The 15,818-nt window shown below is 47.8% G+C and overlaps 1 protein-coding gene across 1 annotated transcript; it reads right to left on the bottom strand.

Annotated features, from left to right (window-relative positions):
• Window positions 1-839: 839 nt before the first annotated feature.
• Window positions 840-8,313, bottom strand: LOC119567641 (myosin-13-like). The gene is made up of 7 exons (XM_037914393.1): window positions 8,237-8,313; window positions 8,033-8,144; window positions 4,558-4,650; window positions 4,351-4,414; window positions 4,157-4,255; window positions 3,950-4,053; window positions 840-1,094 (listed from the first exon to the last, which is right to left on the bottom strand). The coding sequence occupies exons 1-7, from the start codon at window positions 8,311-8,313 to the stop codon at window positions 840-842; spliced, it is 804 nt and encodes a 267-aa protein (XP_037770321.1).
• Between the last annotated feature and the right edge of the window lie 7,505 nt (window positions 8,314-15,818).

Below are 15,818 nucleotides of genomic sequence, written 5' to 3'. Positions count from 1 at the left end.
CTGAATGGAATGTATATTCCCGTTTTTGTGTCTTTTTGTAACTTAAGGTTTAGCCTAGAGGGATTCTCTATGTTTTGAATCTGATTACCCTGTAAGGTATTTACCATCCTGATTTTACAGAGGGGATTCTTTTAATTTTTCTTTAATTAAAATTCTTCTTTTCAGAACCTGATTGCTTTTTCCTTGTCCTTAAGATCCAAGGGTTTGGGTCTGTATTCACCTATGCAAATTGGTGAGGATTTTTATCAAGCCTTCCCCAGGAAAGGGGGTGTAAGGCTTGGGGGGATTTGGGGGAGAAAGATGTTTCCAAGTGGGCTCTTTCCCTGTTATATTTGTTAGACGCTCGGTGGTGGCAGCAAAAGGTAAAATAGTTTGTACCTTGGGGAAGTTTTAACCTAAGCTGGTAAAAATAAGCTTAGGGGGTTTTTCATGCAGGTCCCCACATCTGTACCCTAGAGTTCAGAGTGGGGAAGGAACCTTGACAGTCCATTACAATGATAGTACCTCACCCACCTTGTCGTTCTAATATCTCACAGCAGCCATTCAAGGCAGTGCATTAAAATGTCTTATACCGACCATATCTCTGGTATATCTCTCTGGGAAGGAAGCCCTGTAACTAGTCCATATCTTGGACAAGAAACTGACCTCCTAGTAGCAGCCCTGCAACCTACCATGTACAAGGTGTCCATAACAAGTCCTGACCCCATTGACTGCCCTGGGACCTGACCTATTGACAGTCCTAGGACCTGACTTTCACCCTCTGTCCATAGAACAGGAAGCAGGGACAGCAGCAATATGCTTCTCTCCCATGCATCAGCCACATCCTGGAGAGGCCACGGCTAGGTGAGAGGAAAGGCATTCCTCATGGCCCCTGCTGACAGCAGGCGGGGAACGTTGCTGCGAACATTCCCCCAGAGTATGTCAACCCAGGTGCCGCACTGCCTGACAGCTCTACCTTCTGTGCCATCCGGCTCCGCCTGCTCCTCTCGTTGCTTCTGCTTGAACTTTAAGTTCCCATAGTGCATGACTGCCCCTGTCATCTTGTAGATTCCCACCTTCTCCTCAGGGTTGAAGCCCAGGATTTCAATGGCACTCTGTGTAGAGGAACCAGGACAGTCAAACAGCACAAGGGTTCAGATAGACAGTTGCACAGTAAACCACTTGGGGCAGGGCTTTGACAGGAAAATGGGCCTTGCCCTAGGTTGGGTTCCCTGCACACAACCACCCTCAGCATCTTGCTTGGCCAATGCCTGTCCTGGTGCTTGCCAGGAGCTGTGAGGGAGGGAGTGCGGCAAGCCTATAAATATCTTTTGTTTTAATTCCAATTCTCCTTGTGGTCAGGTGAAAGCAGCCCAAGCTCCTTACACTTCTGCCCTGGCAAGAGACAGCAGGGACTACTGTCAATCAGCAGTAAGGGCGAGATATAATTTTCTGGCTGCAATGATCATTAGATGCCACTGGGGGGAGAAAAAGACCACGTCCGGGGCTCTTCGCAGCCAGGTTTTCCCCGGGTAATACAGCAGTACTTCAGAGTTACGATCACCAGTGTTATGAACACCAGAGTTACGAACTGACCAGTCAAGCGCATACCGCATTTGCAATGGGAAGTACACAATCAGGCAGCAGCAGAGACACACACGCACAAAACACAAATACAGAACAGTCCTCTGTTAAACGTAAACTACTAAAAAAAAGGGAAAGTAGCATTTTTCTTCTGCATAGTAAAGTTTCAAAGCCGTATTAAGTCTGTGCTCAGTTGTAAAAGTATGGAAGAGCCACCGTAATGTTTTGTTCAGGGTTACGAACATTTCAGAATTATGAAGAACCTGCATTCCGGAGGTGTTCGTAACTCTGAGATTCCAGTGCAGCTGAAATAGCATCTTAAACAGTAAGGCAGCAATGTATGGGACCCTGGCAGCCCTTCCCCTCCATGAATCAGAGACCCAACATCACAGCCCTCCCCTTCCTGTGTCCCTGCCAGGTGCAGCAGTACTGCAGGCTGCACTGTGGATGAAGCAGATGCAAGCTGCCCATTGGGGCAAGGACCATCTGCTCCGCATTTGTACAGCACCTAGGACAGGGAGATCCTGGTCAGGACAGGGCTCTGAGGTGCTTTGGTAATACAAATCACAATGACTGGCAGCGCAGGAAGGGGATGGATCTGCACCTGCATTCTGCTAGTGCTGTTATTGTCTTGCAGACCATGCAGCTCCATCCCGTTCAGGTTACAGAAAGCCTCTCTTCCACGTGTTGCTGAGGGTCCTGTGTGTGACTGCAAAGCGGGTGTGTGGGAGATAGGGAACCGGAGGGCTGGGTGGCACCATTTCCCAGGACCTAGCAGCCCCTGCAGTTTTGGGCCAGCTCTCACTTCTCCAATCCATCATTCTCATGCACCGTGTAAAATGTCTGTTAGTCAAACTCCTCCCTCGACTCAGGGGCCGTGCGGAGCTGTGATGCAAACCAAGGGCTTGTGCACATGCTATGTCAGGGGTGTCTTTAGCCCATGGCTAAGGCACTTGCTTAGGATGTGGGATACCAGCGTTCAAACCCTAACTCTAAAGCAGCAACTGGAGCTCAGCTTTCCCCCCTGGGAGCACCTACCCAGAAGACCGTAGGCTATGGTCCTCTCCGTCTCACCTGCTGCAGGTGTTCCACTTTGTACAAGTATAGAAATATTCATTGCTCTAGATGTGAGTGAGCATGACTCTATAGCCTGGTGACTGAGGCACTACGATAGCCCAGATCAGGTCTGCCTGGAAGTTAGGAGACGTGGATCCTGCCCTGAGCTTCGCAGCTTGGGCCCATGTGTCATATTAACAAGTGCTGGGCCTTGGACAAAAGTTTGGTGAGCAAGATATGTTTTTGGATAAAACTGGAGGCCAAACAGTGAATGAGTAACAATGTGTCCAGGCTGAAAAGGGTTTTGTCCTCTGAGCTGGTTGGGCAGCAGATCTATGGCACATCAGTGCAGCAGAAAGGGGACAAAACCCTGGTAGTCCAGCACATGAACCAGGATAAGGGTTTAGGAGTTATTAAGAAAAATCTCTTTGAAACCATCTTCCCACAACACAAATGCAGTAATGAAGTCACACAGAGTACGAGATTGGATTGCAAAGGAGCAGAACCAAAGATTACACTGCTATTGGGCCAAATCCATTCCTCGTGTGAGTTTGTGGTGCTCGTTGGATTTCTGCAAGGGATAGCTCTGACCCCATGCAATGCCAAAGGGCTTGCTAGACCCTGTTGCTTCCTATCTGTGCATGAGCTGATTTTCACCTCAGTAGCAAAGGGGAAGCTCTGGGGCGACTTTTTCAATATTATGAAAAGGTCTGATAATGTTGGGTGGGGCAAGGGCCATCTCCCCCTCCCTTCCCCCCCTCCCCCCGCCCACTGCCAAAGAAGTGCTCAGATCTAGGGACAGAGTATCCATATGGGTCACCAGGAGGAGAGGGGGCCTGCATTTGTGTTAGTGCCCTCCCCTGTTATTGGGCTGGAGGCAGGCACCATGGTTAAGTCCTCCAGACCGTGCTTCGCCGGAGGGGGCAGACTGGTGAGCACAAGGGGGCCTTCTGGCCTTAACATCTACGGATCTATGCATTTAGTGAAGTCAGTGGAACTCCTCTTGTGTGTAAGCGTGAACGGGATCATGCCCCAAAGGGCCTAGGTCTGGGAGGTGCTGAGTGCCTTCTACCCCACTTATATGCCAGGGGAGACATGTGCCCTCAGCACCTGTGAAGAGCATGAGTGGTCTGTAGTACAAGGAGCAGGATTGATGGGGGCCGGAAGGTGGGGTCAATGGCCAGCATTTCGGCCAGATGGTCCAAATATGTCTAATTCCCCTGCTATACATATTATTAATGATTTGTATTACCAAGCACCTAGGAGCCTCCGCCAGGTGCTGTACAGCCACAGAGAGAAGTGATGCTCCCTGCCCCGCTAGGATACTCACATCTGTAGCCATCAGCTCCTCACTGTCATCGATGCTGGCGACAGTGAGTTCACCCTGGCTCACATAGGGGAAGTCGTAGAGGTTGGTGGAAATGAGAAGCAGATCTGCAAACAAACAACGTGTCATTAGCTTCAGAGTCACAGGCCCAGCGGAATGGCTACACGGTTCGAATGCCATCGAACTAAACACAGCATGGCCAGCACTTACCAATGAGCTCAGGCTTCTTACTGGACATTATCTGGTAAAAAATATGATAGCGCCTTTCACTAGCCAACTGAAATGTTACCCGGGATTTCTCCAGGAGATCTAACGGGGCAAAGAGTCAGACAGAGTTATTGTCCCAGGCGAATTCATTACCAATACTGTTCAAATCCTGCCCATAAGAGCTTGCTGCCACTCACAAGTTTCAATATCTGCTGAAGCCAGCTTCCCTGTGGTCCCAAAGTGGATCCGGATGAATTTGCCCTATTGAATGATACAAACCCAAATTATACAATTATACCCAATTATACCAACACACATGCTGTGCACTGAGCAGCTACAGCAACCAGTGTATTTCATGTGGGATATGTTCTCTGCCTACACTCCTACAATTGAAATGAACTCACAAAGCGCGAGGAGTTGTCGTTCCTCACTGTCTTGGCATTGCCAAAGGCCTCCAGGAGCGGGTTGGCCTGGATGATTTGATCCTCCAGCGTTCCCTAGGTGCAGTACAAAGACTTCCCGTTAAACCTTGCAGTCACTTCAGGTGGAACTTTGGAAAGGAAACATTACAAACCAAGCACCTGCAGATTCCATGACATCCCTCTTGGCTCTGGCTCAGTGAGGTCTTTAAGTACACACCCAACAGTAAGCCTGCAAGTAGTCCCACTGACTTCAGTGGAGACCTGCTGAGAACCAGCCACTTCCTTAAGCATCTTAGCTGAACCAGGGCCCACTATGGACATTTGCCATTACGTACCCACCTGCTCACTGCCATTAATGAATGGGAAGTTCAGGGTTATGCTGGGATTTTCAAATCTGCCTTGGGGAATCAGGCTACCCACTCCCACTTGCTGATGTCCAGTGGAACGTGGGCATCTTTCACGATCCCAGATGCCACCACCCACAGCAGTCACGCAGGTGTGCCTTATCCCCTCGCTCAGGACACAGCAGTCCCAAAGGTGAACGGTGCCCCCCCATGCACACAGCAGTCATGCAGGTGTGCGTTACCCTCCCCACACGTGCACAGCAGTCCCACAGGCGTGCTATATGCCACACGCACAAAGCAGTCCTGTAGGCATGCTGTACCCCTCCAGACACAGCTGTCCCATAGGCATGCTGTACCCCACATGCACACAGTTGTCCTGTAGGCGTGCTATATCCTACAGGGACTTTAGGCTAAAAAACCCTCAGACACTAAACGGTGAATTTAAATATTAGAAGCAGAAGAAATTTCAAAACCGTTGGGAAGGCATAGGAATAAAGCACTAATGTAGTGAACCTAAAGTGGAGAGGAGGCAGGGTTGTTTAACCAGTGGGGCTGCTGGTCACTAAGGCCTTCACATCAAAAGAATATATATGAAAATCTGTATGTGGCCCAGAGGCTATTCAAGAGAGTCCAAGCAGGCATGTACCTCCTCGCCCCAAGTTGAAAAGGGACTAGGAAGGCAAGGAGTGACCCAGCTGTGGCCAAAGGGAAAGGTTGAAGAGGGCGTTTGACCTGAAGAGAGGTCATTCTGACAATAGAAATGCAGGCCTAAGTGAGGCACTGGCAGGAAGGAAATTAGGAGGCTCAGATGGAATTTGAGGAGCAAATGCCAAAGATATAAAATCGGACTTCAAGCATTGCTGTTCTTCATCAGAAGCAGGAAGCCTCTGTGAGAAGCTTTGGGTCCACTGGTCCACCTGGGAGCAATTAAGGAGGACAAAGATATTGCCGAGAGGCTAAATAATTGCTTTGCATCAGCCTTCACCACAAAGGATACAGGGAGATACCTGCTCCTTTTGGTAATAAGGATGAGGTTCGCTCAGGGATGGAGGTTTCAAAAGAAGATTTGTTGGAACGAACCAATACATTAAAGAGCACCAGGTCACCAGGAGCTTAACAATGAAACACCTGAGCTGCTAACGAATCATTTGGAGTCTCATTAACCTCAGCTCCTTTGCTGGAGTGTTGGAGGGTAGCAAATGTTGTTGCTAGAATTAGAGGCCTCGGGGTGCCCCCGGGAATTACAGAGCAGGAAATGTTACTCTGGTGTCAGCTGAGCAAGGCCTTTGTCAAAGTCCCTCACAAGATGCTCTTAGCCGGTTAAGGAAACTGAGGGCCAGATGGTGGCCATGACTCCCCAAGGGCATAGGGTGTCAGGCTCCCTGGTGCCAGCTACCTGCACTGCAGCTGGAAGCCTGGGGGAGGAGAGTAGCCTCCTCTGGACCCCTGCCCCATGCAGTACATTCTTCACCAGGCATCGTCACTGGCTGCTTCTTGGGCTACTCTTGGGGCAGCACAGCAGTACATGGCAAAGAATGGACTGACCCTGGAGACGGGAGATAAACAAGATATAGAACATGATCAGGGTAAAGAAATAGTGCTCAGTAGAGAGCGGCAGGCAGGCTGAAGAGAAAAGCCCATTTGCAAGCTACATGTCGGATGCTGTTATGCTACCAGGTGCCCTGGTATCGTTGAGACGGAGCCAGTATTCCAGTCCGTCTAATCGGAAGATTTCAGACCGGAATAAACTCAGCAGAGGGCAGAGCAGGTTGTTGTGCATCTGAGAGGCTCCTACTTCTCCTTTACATTCAGTGCATGCTGCACAGCCCCCAGCTCGAGTTGAGATCAGCACCTACCTGGAGAGCAGCTGGCGAAAGCTGAGCTCAGGCAGGCCTGCAGAGATGCTGGTGGGAAGTGGGAAGTGCTTCTGAAGAACTCGCTAACCTCATAACAGCCTGACAATCCAAGGCATCGGCCTCAGATTGCTAAGAGTCTCCTTGGACTCTGCCCTCCCTTTGGACGCTCAAATACTCATGGAGCCAAAAACCCCTTTGGTCTGTGCCCCTTTCTCTCTGACCGTGGCAATCCACGTCCTGGTGCATCTGGGCCTGGTTAATGCTGTTCTCTGTATTTCCTAATATGCTGCTCCCTCACTGGCTCCTCACTGAACAAAATCCAGTTTGTAGTTGATGTCCTGACTCTGAAACCATAGGCGCCGACTCCGTGGGTGCTCCGGGGCTGGGAAAAATTAGTGGGTGCTCTGCACAGGCGCCGATTCCGTGGGGGTGGGGGCGGGGGTTAGCACCCAGTGGAAAGTGAGGAAGTCGGCGCCTATGTCTGAAACCCTGCATGGAATGGTCCCAGCTACCAGTGGTGCCAATCAGGGGCAGCTGGGGGGTAAATGCCCACGCCCTGTTCAGAGTTCTGTAGGCCGCAGAGCTGGGGGGCCATGGCCCGACCACTTTTACACAAGGGTCCCGTACTAAAGCAGTGCAGCTGCTGCTGGTACAGTCCAGAGCATCGCTGTGTGGAAATTTGACCCAGCCACCCCTGCATTGCAGCAGAGCGGGACTGAGCTGGCACATGGGGAGTCTGTTCCCGTAGGGCAGAGCATGGGGGGTCTGCTGAGACCTCGACTCCAGGCAGCCTTGGCTCATGCACTATGTGGGTAAGAGGGGAGACTCCCCATCCAAGGGAGACTTGGGGTCCCTGCAAGGAGGTGGATGAGCGGGGACAGAAACAGGGTCCCTGCCAGGAGCAGGGGACAGGGACCAGAATTTGCCTCCCTCCCACCCCTAAAATATCTGAATTGACACCACTGCCAGCTACCTCACAACCCTCCCTTCACAACCACAAGCTCCCAGAGCAGCTGCGTTTTGCTCAACTATAGATATCGTCGACCACCAGAGGGCACCTGATGCTCTTAGGAAACAGAGCCTCCATGAGTAGAACTCACTGCCAGGTGAAATAAGAGTGGCCACTGACCTCAGCGCATTCAGAGCTTAATGCAGCCACTAGAGAGTCCATACTGGCCCCCAAGCCCCAACTCTTCTGTTTTCCCTGGACAGGCGTGTGCTGAAACAAAGCACGGGAAAGGGATGCTACAGATCTACCTGCATTTTGCTGGGCTGCTGATCTTTCTTCTTCTCCCCAGCAACTACAATTATTGCAAAGTACGGGATGACACGCTTGGTGTTCACAGTCTTCCCAGCACCAGATTCTCCGCTGTTGGAGAAAAAAAGTATGCACTTGTAAAAAAAATTAAATCTATTCTTCCTATCCTTCCATCTTACTCACAGGTACTGGAATATACTCACGTGATCAGGATTGACCGGTTATCACGGTCTGAAAATAAAATGGTACAAAGAGCTATCAAATGGGCCGTAGTCCACATTGCATCCGAAAGCCAAACTCTGTTCTATCTCCAACCCCACAGGCTCCACCAAAACCAAGAGACTCTGGCTGGAGGAGTGATTTTAATGTTTCATTTCCAAAGTTGTGGTCGAAGCTGAGGAAACACCACACTTGGCTGGAGCTTGGATGTGCAGAAGGGGCCAGTTGCAGAGCTGACTGGGCTGGAGTTAGTTGTTCACAAGACTCTGGGTTTTCTATCAATATTTAAAATATTTATTGACTTAGAGTCAAATTCCCTGCCCTGCTCTGTCCCTAGCTCCCATCTGGAATATGACACGTCTCTGTGCTCAGTTGCAGGGCAGGCTCTTCGGGACCGCTGCCAACTGGTGCTGTTAGAGTCGTACCCAAGCTGTTCTAACCTGCACTGGAGCTAGGGCTGGTCAGAGAATTGGGGAGCTGTAACCAGTTCCTTGATGCCCCCCTTCTCTGTGGCACTGAACATTAACCCTTCAGGCCCTGATTCTGCCTCACTTAGATATGCAGAGCAGTGCCAAAGTCTGAACTGTCAGGATATGCCACAGACTTCAGTATTTGCTTAGGAAGTCAGGATTTCTTGCTCTAGGCAGAAAATATCCTTCCTAGCCTGTATTAGTCTTGACAACTCCCAGAAAAGCTAAACTTTCTGGCAGAGGGGATGGCTAACGTCATGATATTAGCGTGGTCTCAAGCCCATTGCCTCTAGGAGTCCCCTCCTTCAGATGCAGGAGTCTCAGCATGGGGTCCCCTCCTTCATCCAAGAGTGGCAGCAGGGCCCACCTCCCCTTAGGATCAGCAAGGGAGGCAACAAGGGGTCCCTTCTGCCCCTGGAGAGGCAGGGAGCTCCAGTATTTACCCCAGCTACCATGATGTATCTGCTTGGGTGAGTGAGTGGGCCAGGCCTGCTGCACCTTCCCCTCCCACCCCACACAAGGTTCTCTGCTGTGGCCCCCCCAGAGCATGAAGGGAGCTGTTTTCTCCTTACAGAGCTATTGTTTCAGGCTCTCTGCAGATGCAGGCAGTTGTCACTGCATCAGTTACACTCAGGTCATAATCTCAAACTTTTGTTTGCAAACACGAGGGCTAGAATTTACTTTTTTTAAAAAGTGAAAGTTGAGATTCAGCTGGAATCCCTAGCCCTGTGACTTAACCCTAACCTGAAAATATATGGAGAAGATATTTTCCTATTCCTACAATGTAGTGTGGGGAGGACCTCCTAGTAATGACATAAGAAAAAGAAAAATGCTCCCTTTATAATGTAAACCAGTAAGTGTGTGTGTGTCTGATAGTTCCATAGAGTTTAAGGCCAGAAGGGACCATTAGATCATTTAGTCTGACCTCCTGTGTATCACAGGCCATTACATTTCACCCAGTTACCCCTGTATTAATCCCAAAGATTTTAGTTAAACCAAAACATTTCAGCCTTTGGGAGACTAAATTGTGTGCCACAGGTATAGACCAAGAGAGGCTGAGGTGCCAGCATCTCCAAAGGCCCCACCAGTGGCCTAAGCCCCTGAAGTGTCAGGGAATTTATATGGTGAGTTATGCCCGTAGGGTCCAGCAGGCGAACCATGCTGCAGAAAAAGGTGAAAAACCCCAAGGTCCCTGCCAATCTGATCTGGGAGAAAATTCCTTCCTGACCTCTAATCTGCCAATCAGTTAGATCCTGAGCACGTGAGCAAGACACCCCACCAGGCATCTAAAAAAAGGGATTGTCTACCACGTCAAAGCATTGGCCCACCCTGTTCAGCATCTCATCTCCAGCTGTGGCCAGTTCTGATACTTCAGGGAAAGGCAAAAGTAACTAGAATACATCAGGTCAGTTATGCCTCTGGCGGCGGGGAAGGACCCCTCCAAGCAACTGACTGAAGCCTGAAGCCTGAGATTTGATTATTGTCATTATCTTAAAGCAGAGGTGCAAATGTTCTGAACATGTTGAGGATAATGCAGGCAATCCCATTCTCCCCACAGCCCATAAAGGAAGGGGATGAATATGGGGACTCATTGAAACACAAGCTCTAAAGCCAGAAGGGACCACCCAGTCCACTTACACACATACACTCATGCCGTAGAATATTTCCCAGAAACTGGATTAAAGTATATCTTTCAGAAAGATATCTTGTCTCATCTTGGACACTGAAAACAATAGTGAGTCAACCATCTCCCCTGCTAAGAAGTTCCAACCTTTAATTACCCTCACTGCTTGGAAATTGCATCTCACTTCATGGTTGAATTTGTCAAACTTCAACTTCCCACCATTAGATCTTGTTTTGCCAATGTCACCAAGGTTGAAAAGCCCCCTGCTCTCAGGTCTCTTTTCCCTGTGTCATTGCCTAGACACAGTGATCATGTCACCTCTCAACCTTCTCTTCAATAAGCTGAATAAGTTGAGCTCCTTAAGCCTCACATCATAAGGCTTGTTTGTTTTCCAACATCTGGATCATTTTAGTGGCCGCTCCTTTGAATTCTCTCCAGAATTTCCACATCCTTCTTGAAGTGTGAACAACAGAGCTGGACACAGTATTCTAGTTGTGGTCCTACCAATGCAGTGTACACAAGCAATATCATTGCCCTTCTGTTACACAGAGGCCCATTGGTGGTTCACTGCTGTGTGTCAGCATCTTGTGTCAGGCCTGACAGACTCACTACACCTCACACACTGGTGTCATGATATAGACCCAAAAAGTGGCCTGTAAGGTACCAGCTACAAACTAGTAACACACTGGTTCTGAAAATCCTTGCATGATTTATGTATGGGCTATGCACAAAGAGTTCTGGACATGTGCTGGAATTATGTCCTTAAAATGTGTTTGGCAAGCAATGCCTAAGTGCAGTCTGCTCTAGACAAAGGACTATGGATGTACTTGTCTGACCAGCCTGGCAAAGACAATGAAAAAAACATTTACATACAAGGTAAACAAAGCTATCAAGCTAACAAGCAGGGGAGAAGAGCGCAAGACATCTCTTCCCAGCCTGAGTACAGGAACTTTATCTGAGAATACATGTAATGGGTTTACTGGTCTATAAAGACAGGGGGTCTGAACCTCAAATGATAAGCAATTGAATCAACTGATTGTAAACAATATTAGTGTGTTTTAAAAGTATATTGAATAAGGTCTTCTATGAAAGCCTGTGACACACAAGTGGTTAATGTCATTGTGAAATGTCTGTATTAACTTTCTATGAGAATTATGGGTACTAATTGATATTATGCTTTAAAGTCTGTGACCGTTTTTCTCTCAGACAGGAGGGAAGGCAGCTATCTATGTGTCTCCAATGTAAATTAAGCAGTGTGGAATCAAAACAGTGGAAGCCCTATTTACATACGAATCAGCAGAGAGGAGGAAAGTAAACAGGAAGAGAAGAGCAGCACGAAGCCATCCTGCTGCTTGGAGCAGGGTCAGTGAACTATGGGAAATGTAAACAGAAACAGAAAGCCTTTTTGGTATCCATCATTGGGGGATTAAAAGGGGCCAGAGCTCTTGAATTCACAGAATGTTGGATCCTTCAACCAAGGTGGTTGCAGTCTCTGGAAACTGACTACAGGTGATAAACCTGCTTTGTCAAAGATTGTAACTTGCTGAAATTAAGTTTTAGACTGAGAAGCATATTTTTACTTTTGTTGCTTGTCTCCCTTTCTATCTTTATTCCTTATACTTGGTGTCACTTAAATCTACGATTTTTTGTGTAATAAACTTGTTTTACTTTATTATAAACCAAATCAGTGCTATGATTGAAATAAGAGTGTTTGTCAAACCCCAGTTAAATTAATGAGCTGCGGTGTAATGTCTCTTCATAGGAGGAATGAATTTAATAACTTCAATAAGTGTTCAGTGAAAGGGCTGGACGATTTGGGGGAAATTCAGGACTAGGAGGGTGCTGGCATCATCTTGCAAAGAGTAACTGGGCAGTAGAAGCCTTGCTGTGACTGAATGCTTGTCTGCTGGCTGTTGCTGTCAGGAATGTGAGCTGCAGCAGCATTGCACTGAAGGTACCCAGAGTTGCAGGGCAGGTGGTGACATGATCCTTTACTGCTCTGTATTGAACCCCAAAGCATCACAACTACTTCTACTCAATATTCTCTTTTTGTACATCCAAGAATCTCATTAGCCCTTTTTGCCACAGCATTGCACTGAGAACTCATGTAGAAGCAATTATCTACAATGATCCCTTCTCTGAGGCACTGTTTTCCAAGACAGAGTCTCCCATCCTGTAGGTATAACCTGTGTTCTTCGTTCCCAGATGTATTATTATTTGGCTGTATTAAAAACCCATTTTGTTGGATTATGACCACTAAACTAGGTGATTCTGATCACTCTATAGCAGTAACCTGTCCTCATTATTTGCTATCCCACCAATCTTCATGTCATCTGCAAACTTTACCAGCAAAGGTTTTATATCATCATCTAGATTGTTGATAAAAATATTAAATAGTGTTCGACCAAGAAACAATCCCCATGAAACCATGCTAGAAACAGCCAGACATATTGATGTCTCCCCATTAACAACTACATTCTGAGATCTGTCAATGAGCCAGATTATTTTTTATCAATTTTATGTGTGCCCTGTTAGTTTCATATAATGCAAGCTTTTTAATCAAAATGTCATGTGGTACTAAGACAAATGCCTTGCAGAAATCCAAATGTACTATACCAAGACAGTTACCTTTATGTACCGGACCTGTAATCCTGTCAAAATAAAGTTAGTTTGACAAGACGTGCCTTCCATGAAACCATGCTGACTGGCATTAATTATATTTGTAGCTGCAGAGAGGCAGAGTGGCCTCCCTCTGGATTTAAGAGTGAGAGACACTACCCTCCCCCTGATGGGTGGAGCCAAACTCTCCCCCCTCACCGGAAGTTCTGGGATGGGACAGGAAGTATAAAGTTCAGTGGACCTTGCTTCTAGGAAACCGAGCCTTCTGCAGGACCTGAGCAGATCAGCGCCCTACTGCCTGAAGAGACGGAGGACCCTGAGGCTCCCACCCTGTGCATCTTGGGGAATACCTGGGGACCTAGACATGGTGGGGAAGTCTCAGACCTTGGGTGAGCCAATGCACTTACCCAACTCCAAAGACAGGCTTAGGCGGCCAGAAATAGTTTTATCTGTTTGGGCACCTTTGACATGACTGTCCCATAATGTACTACAGCTTTGGCCAGGTCTGGACCGGGGAGTCTAGGGCCTGTAAGCAGCCCTTGGGTAAGGTGACGATTCCCCTCGATGTGAAGTGCTGAAGGCTCCCCTTGTCCTGTTGTCAGTGATTAGCACCTCATTCAAGAGGTTCACCACGGACCTCGTGGGGCTCTTCACAAAGAGCATCGTGGAGTTCAAATATATCCTGGTGGCTTTAGATTATGCCACCTGGTTTCCCCCAGTGATCCCCCTCTGAAACATCCTGGCATGAACCATAGATGAAAAAACATGAAATCAGGTTTTGGTCCAACAGGATTCAGTCAAATCACTGCTGATAAAATCTGTTGAAGACACAAAGATCATTGAGGCCCTAAATAATGATGAGAACAAACCTCTGATGCAGAACAATCTGGATCACTTTGAAAGCTGGGCAGTTAAACAACATGAATTTTAAGGCAGCCATACACAAGGTTATAGATCTAGGAACAAATAGAGTAGGTCACACTGAAAGGCTGGGGACCTGCATCCTGGGAAGCAGAGACTTTGAAAAGAATGTACGGGTCATGAACGCCCGGTGCGATACTGTGACAAAAAGACTTAATGTGCTTCTTGGCTGTATAAACGGTAATATCAGCTAAGAGTAGGGAGGTGATATTATCCTGTATGCAATGCAGCGGAGACTATTGCTGGATACTGTGTCTAATTCTGGTATGCACACTTGAACAAGGATGGTAAAAAACTGGAGAGGGTCATAAGAAGAGCTGCAAAAAACCCTCTAGCTTCTGGAGAATAAGCCTTATGACAAGCGATTTAAGGCATTCAATCTATTTATCAGAAAAAAGGTGCTTACTGATTGCTTGCTGTTCATAAATTGCGTAGTCAATTGCTTGGCCAGAAGTTGGTTAGTTATAAAATATATTCATGAGACCAAATAACCAACATCAGTCAGGTTTATTGCTATAAGTCAGTAATAATATAGTACAGGGAAAAGGTTCTATACGACACCAGTCTCCAGGAAGCCATCTTATGCAGCGATGTTTCATTCACCTTACAGAGACGGGGTGCACCCAGAGATACACATTTCAGTCGGTATTATTTATATAATGTTTTTACAAGTTACATGTCTCTTTACACATCACTAAAATCCAACCCATCAGTTTGTCCCAGTTACCTACATTGTTGTTCCTTTCTTTTCTTTGTTTTGAATACTAGCATTCTAGGTACTGGTCAATGTAGCTGTGATTCACTGAGGACCGAGGACTTTTGCTGCTGGATAGGGATAGTTGGCGCAAGGAGGGTTTTGCTTCCTTGAATGACCCCACTTGCTGAGGGACCAGTCAGAAGGAATGTGTCAGGCTAAGCATCTTGGCGTTATCTCCAACCACACCATTTCAATGGACACCGACAAGATACAAAAAAGTGTCAGCTGCAAACTTTGTGCACTTGTTTGTCCTACAAAGCCATTGCCCTTGTGGGCAAAAGAGCGGATCATTCACTTCCCAGTTTACAGGGCTGTCAGCAGGACTCCACAGTTGCTTGAAGATGGTGCAGAGTACAGCAGCACACCTGCTCGTAGCACGGAGCCGCTTTGATCACATTACAGCTAGCCAGTATTCGCTACACTGCACGCGTGTGATGAGCGGGCTGCTGGACTTTAAGTTGACCTTTTTTATTCTTAAAGTGGGCTCTGGCACTGTCCAAGGCTTCCTCTTAGAGCTTCGTCCTGGTGAGTATCTGCATCTCCCCCCCACACACACATACACACACCTTTCAGGTGTGTCACCATTCCGCCATCGCCGGTGCTTGTGCGATTACTGTGATGACGCCTGAGGGTAGCCCTGCCCTCCGTCACACGTCCTCCTCTGCTTGCATCCCCCCTGCCCAGGTTTTAACACAGTTGGAAAATCACATTTTTTCAGAGGTGTTTTCCATGTTCAGTGCTGTGGCCTCTGTGTCGGAATCCCTCCCACCCATTTTTAACGACGCAACATTTTTGGCCTTTTAAATAATTTATCTCTGTTATTTGTATTGTATCTAGCACTGCTTGTGCATGGACCTGAGTGCCTCAGGGCATGCACTTTATAAAAAACACCATTGTTTATGGGGCAGACCAGTGCACTTTGTGTAAAGGAGCCGTGTGCTGGGGCTTCTGTAGGATGGGCTCAGGAGGAAGAACTCCTCCCCACAGAACGCAGGCCAGCAATATGACCTGACTGTAGCTTCAAAGCTGCAGTAGTCCTCACTGTACCACTTGGCAAAGTCCTGCCTATTGAAGCCTTAGAATCCTAGAACTGTCGGGCTGGAAGGGCCCTCGAGAGATAATCCAGCGCCCTTTGCCAAGGAAGGACCAAGTGTGGCTAGGGAGGCCCAGTTTCC

Source organism: Chelonia mydas, chromosome 14 (assembly GCF_015237465.2).
Source record: "Chelonia mydas isolate rCheMyd1 chromosome 14, rCheMyd1.pri.v2, whole genome shotgun sequence".
Lineage (NCBI taxonomy): Eukaryota > Metazoa > Chordata > Testudines > Cheloniidae > Chelonia > Chelonia mydas.
This window is presented reverse-complemented; position numbering and strand designations above follow the sequence as displayed.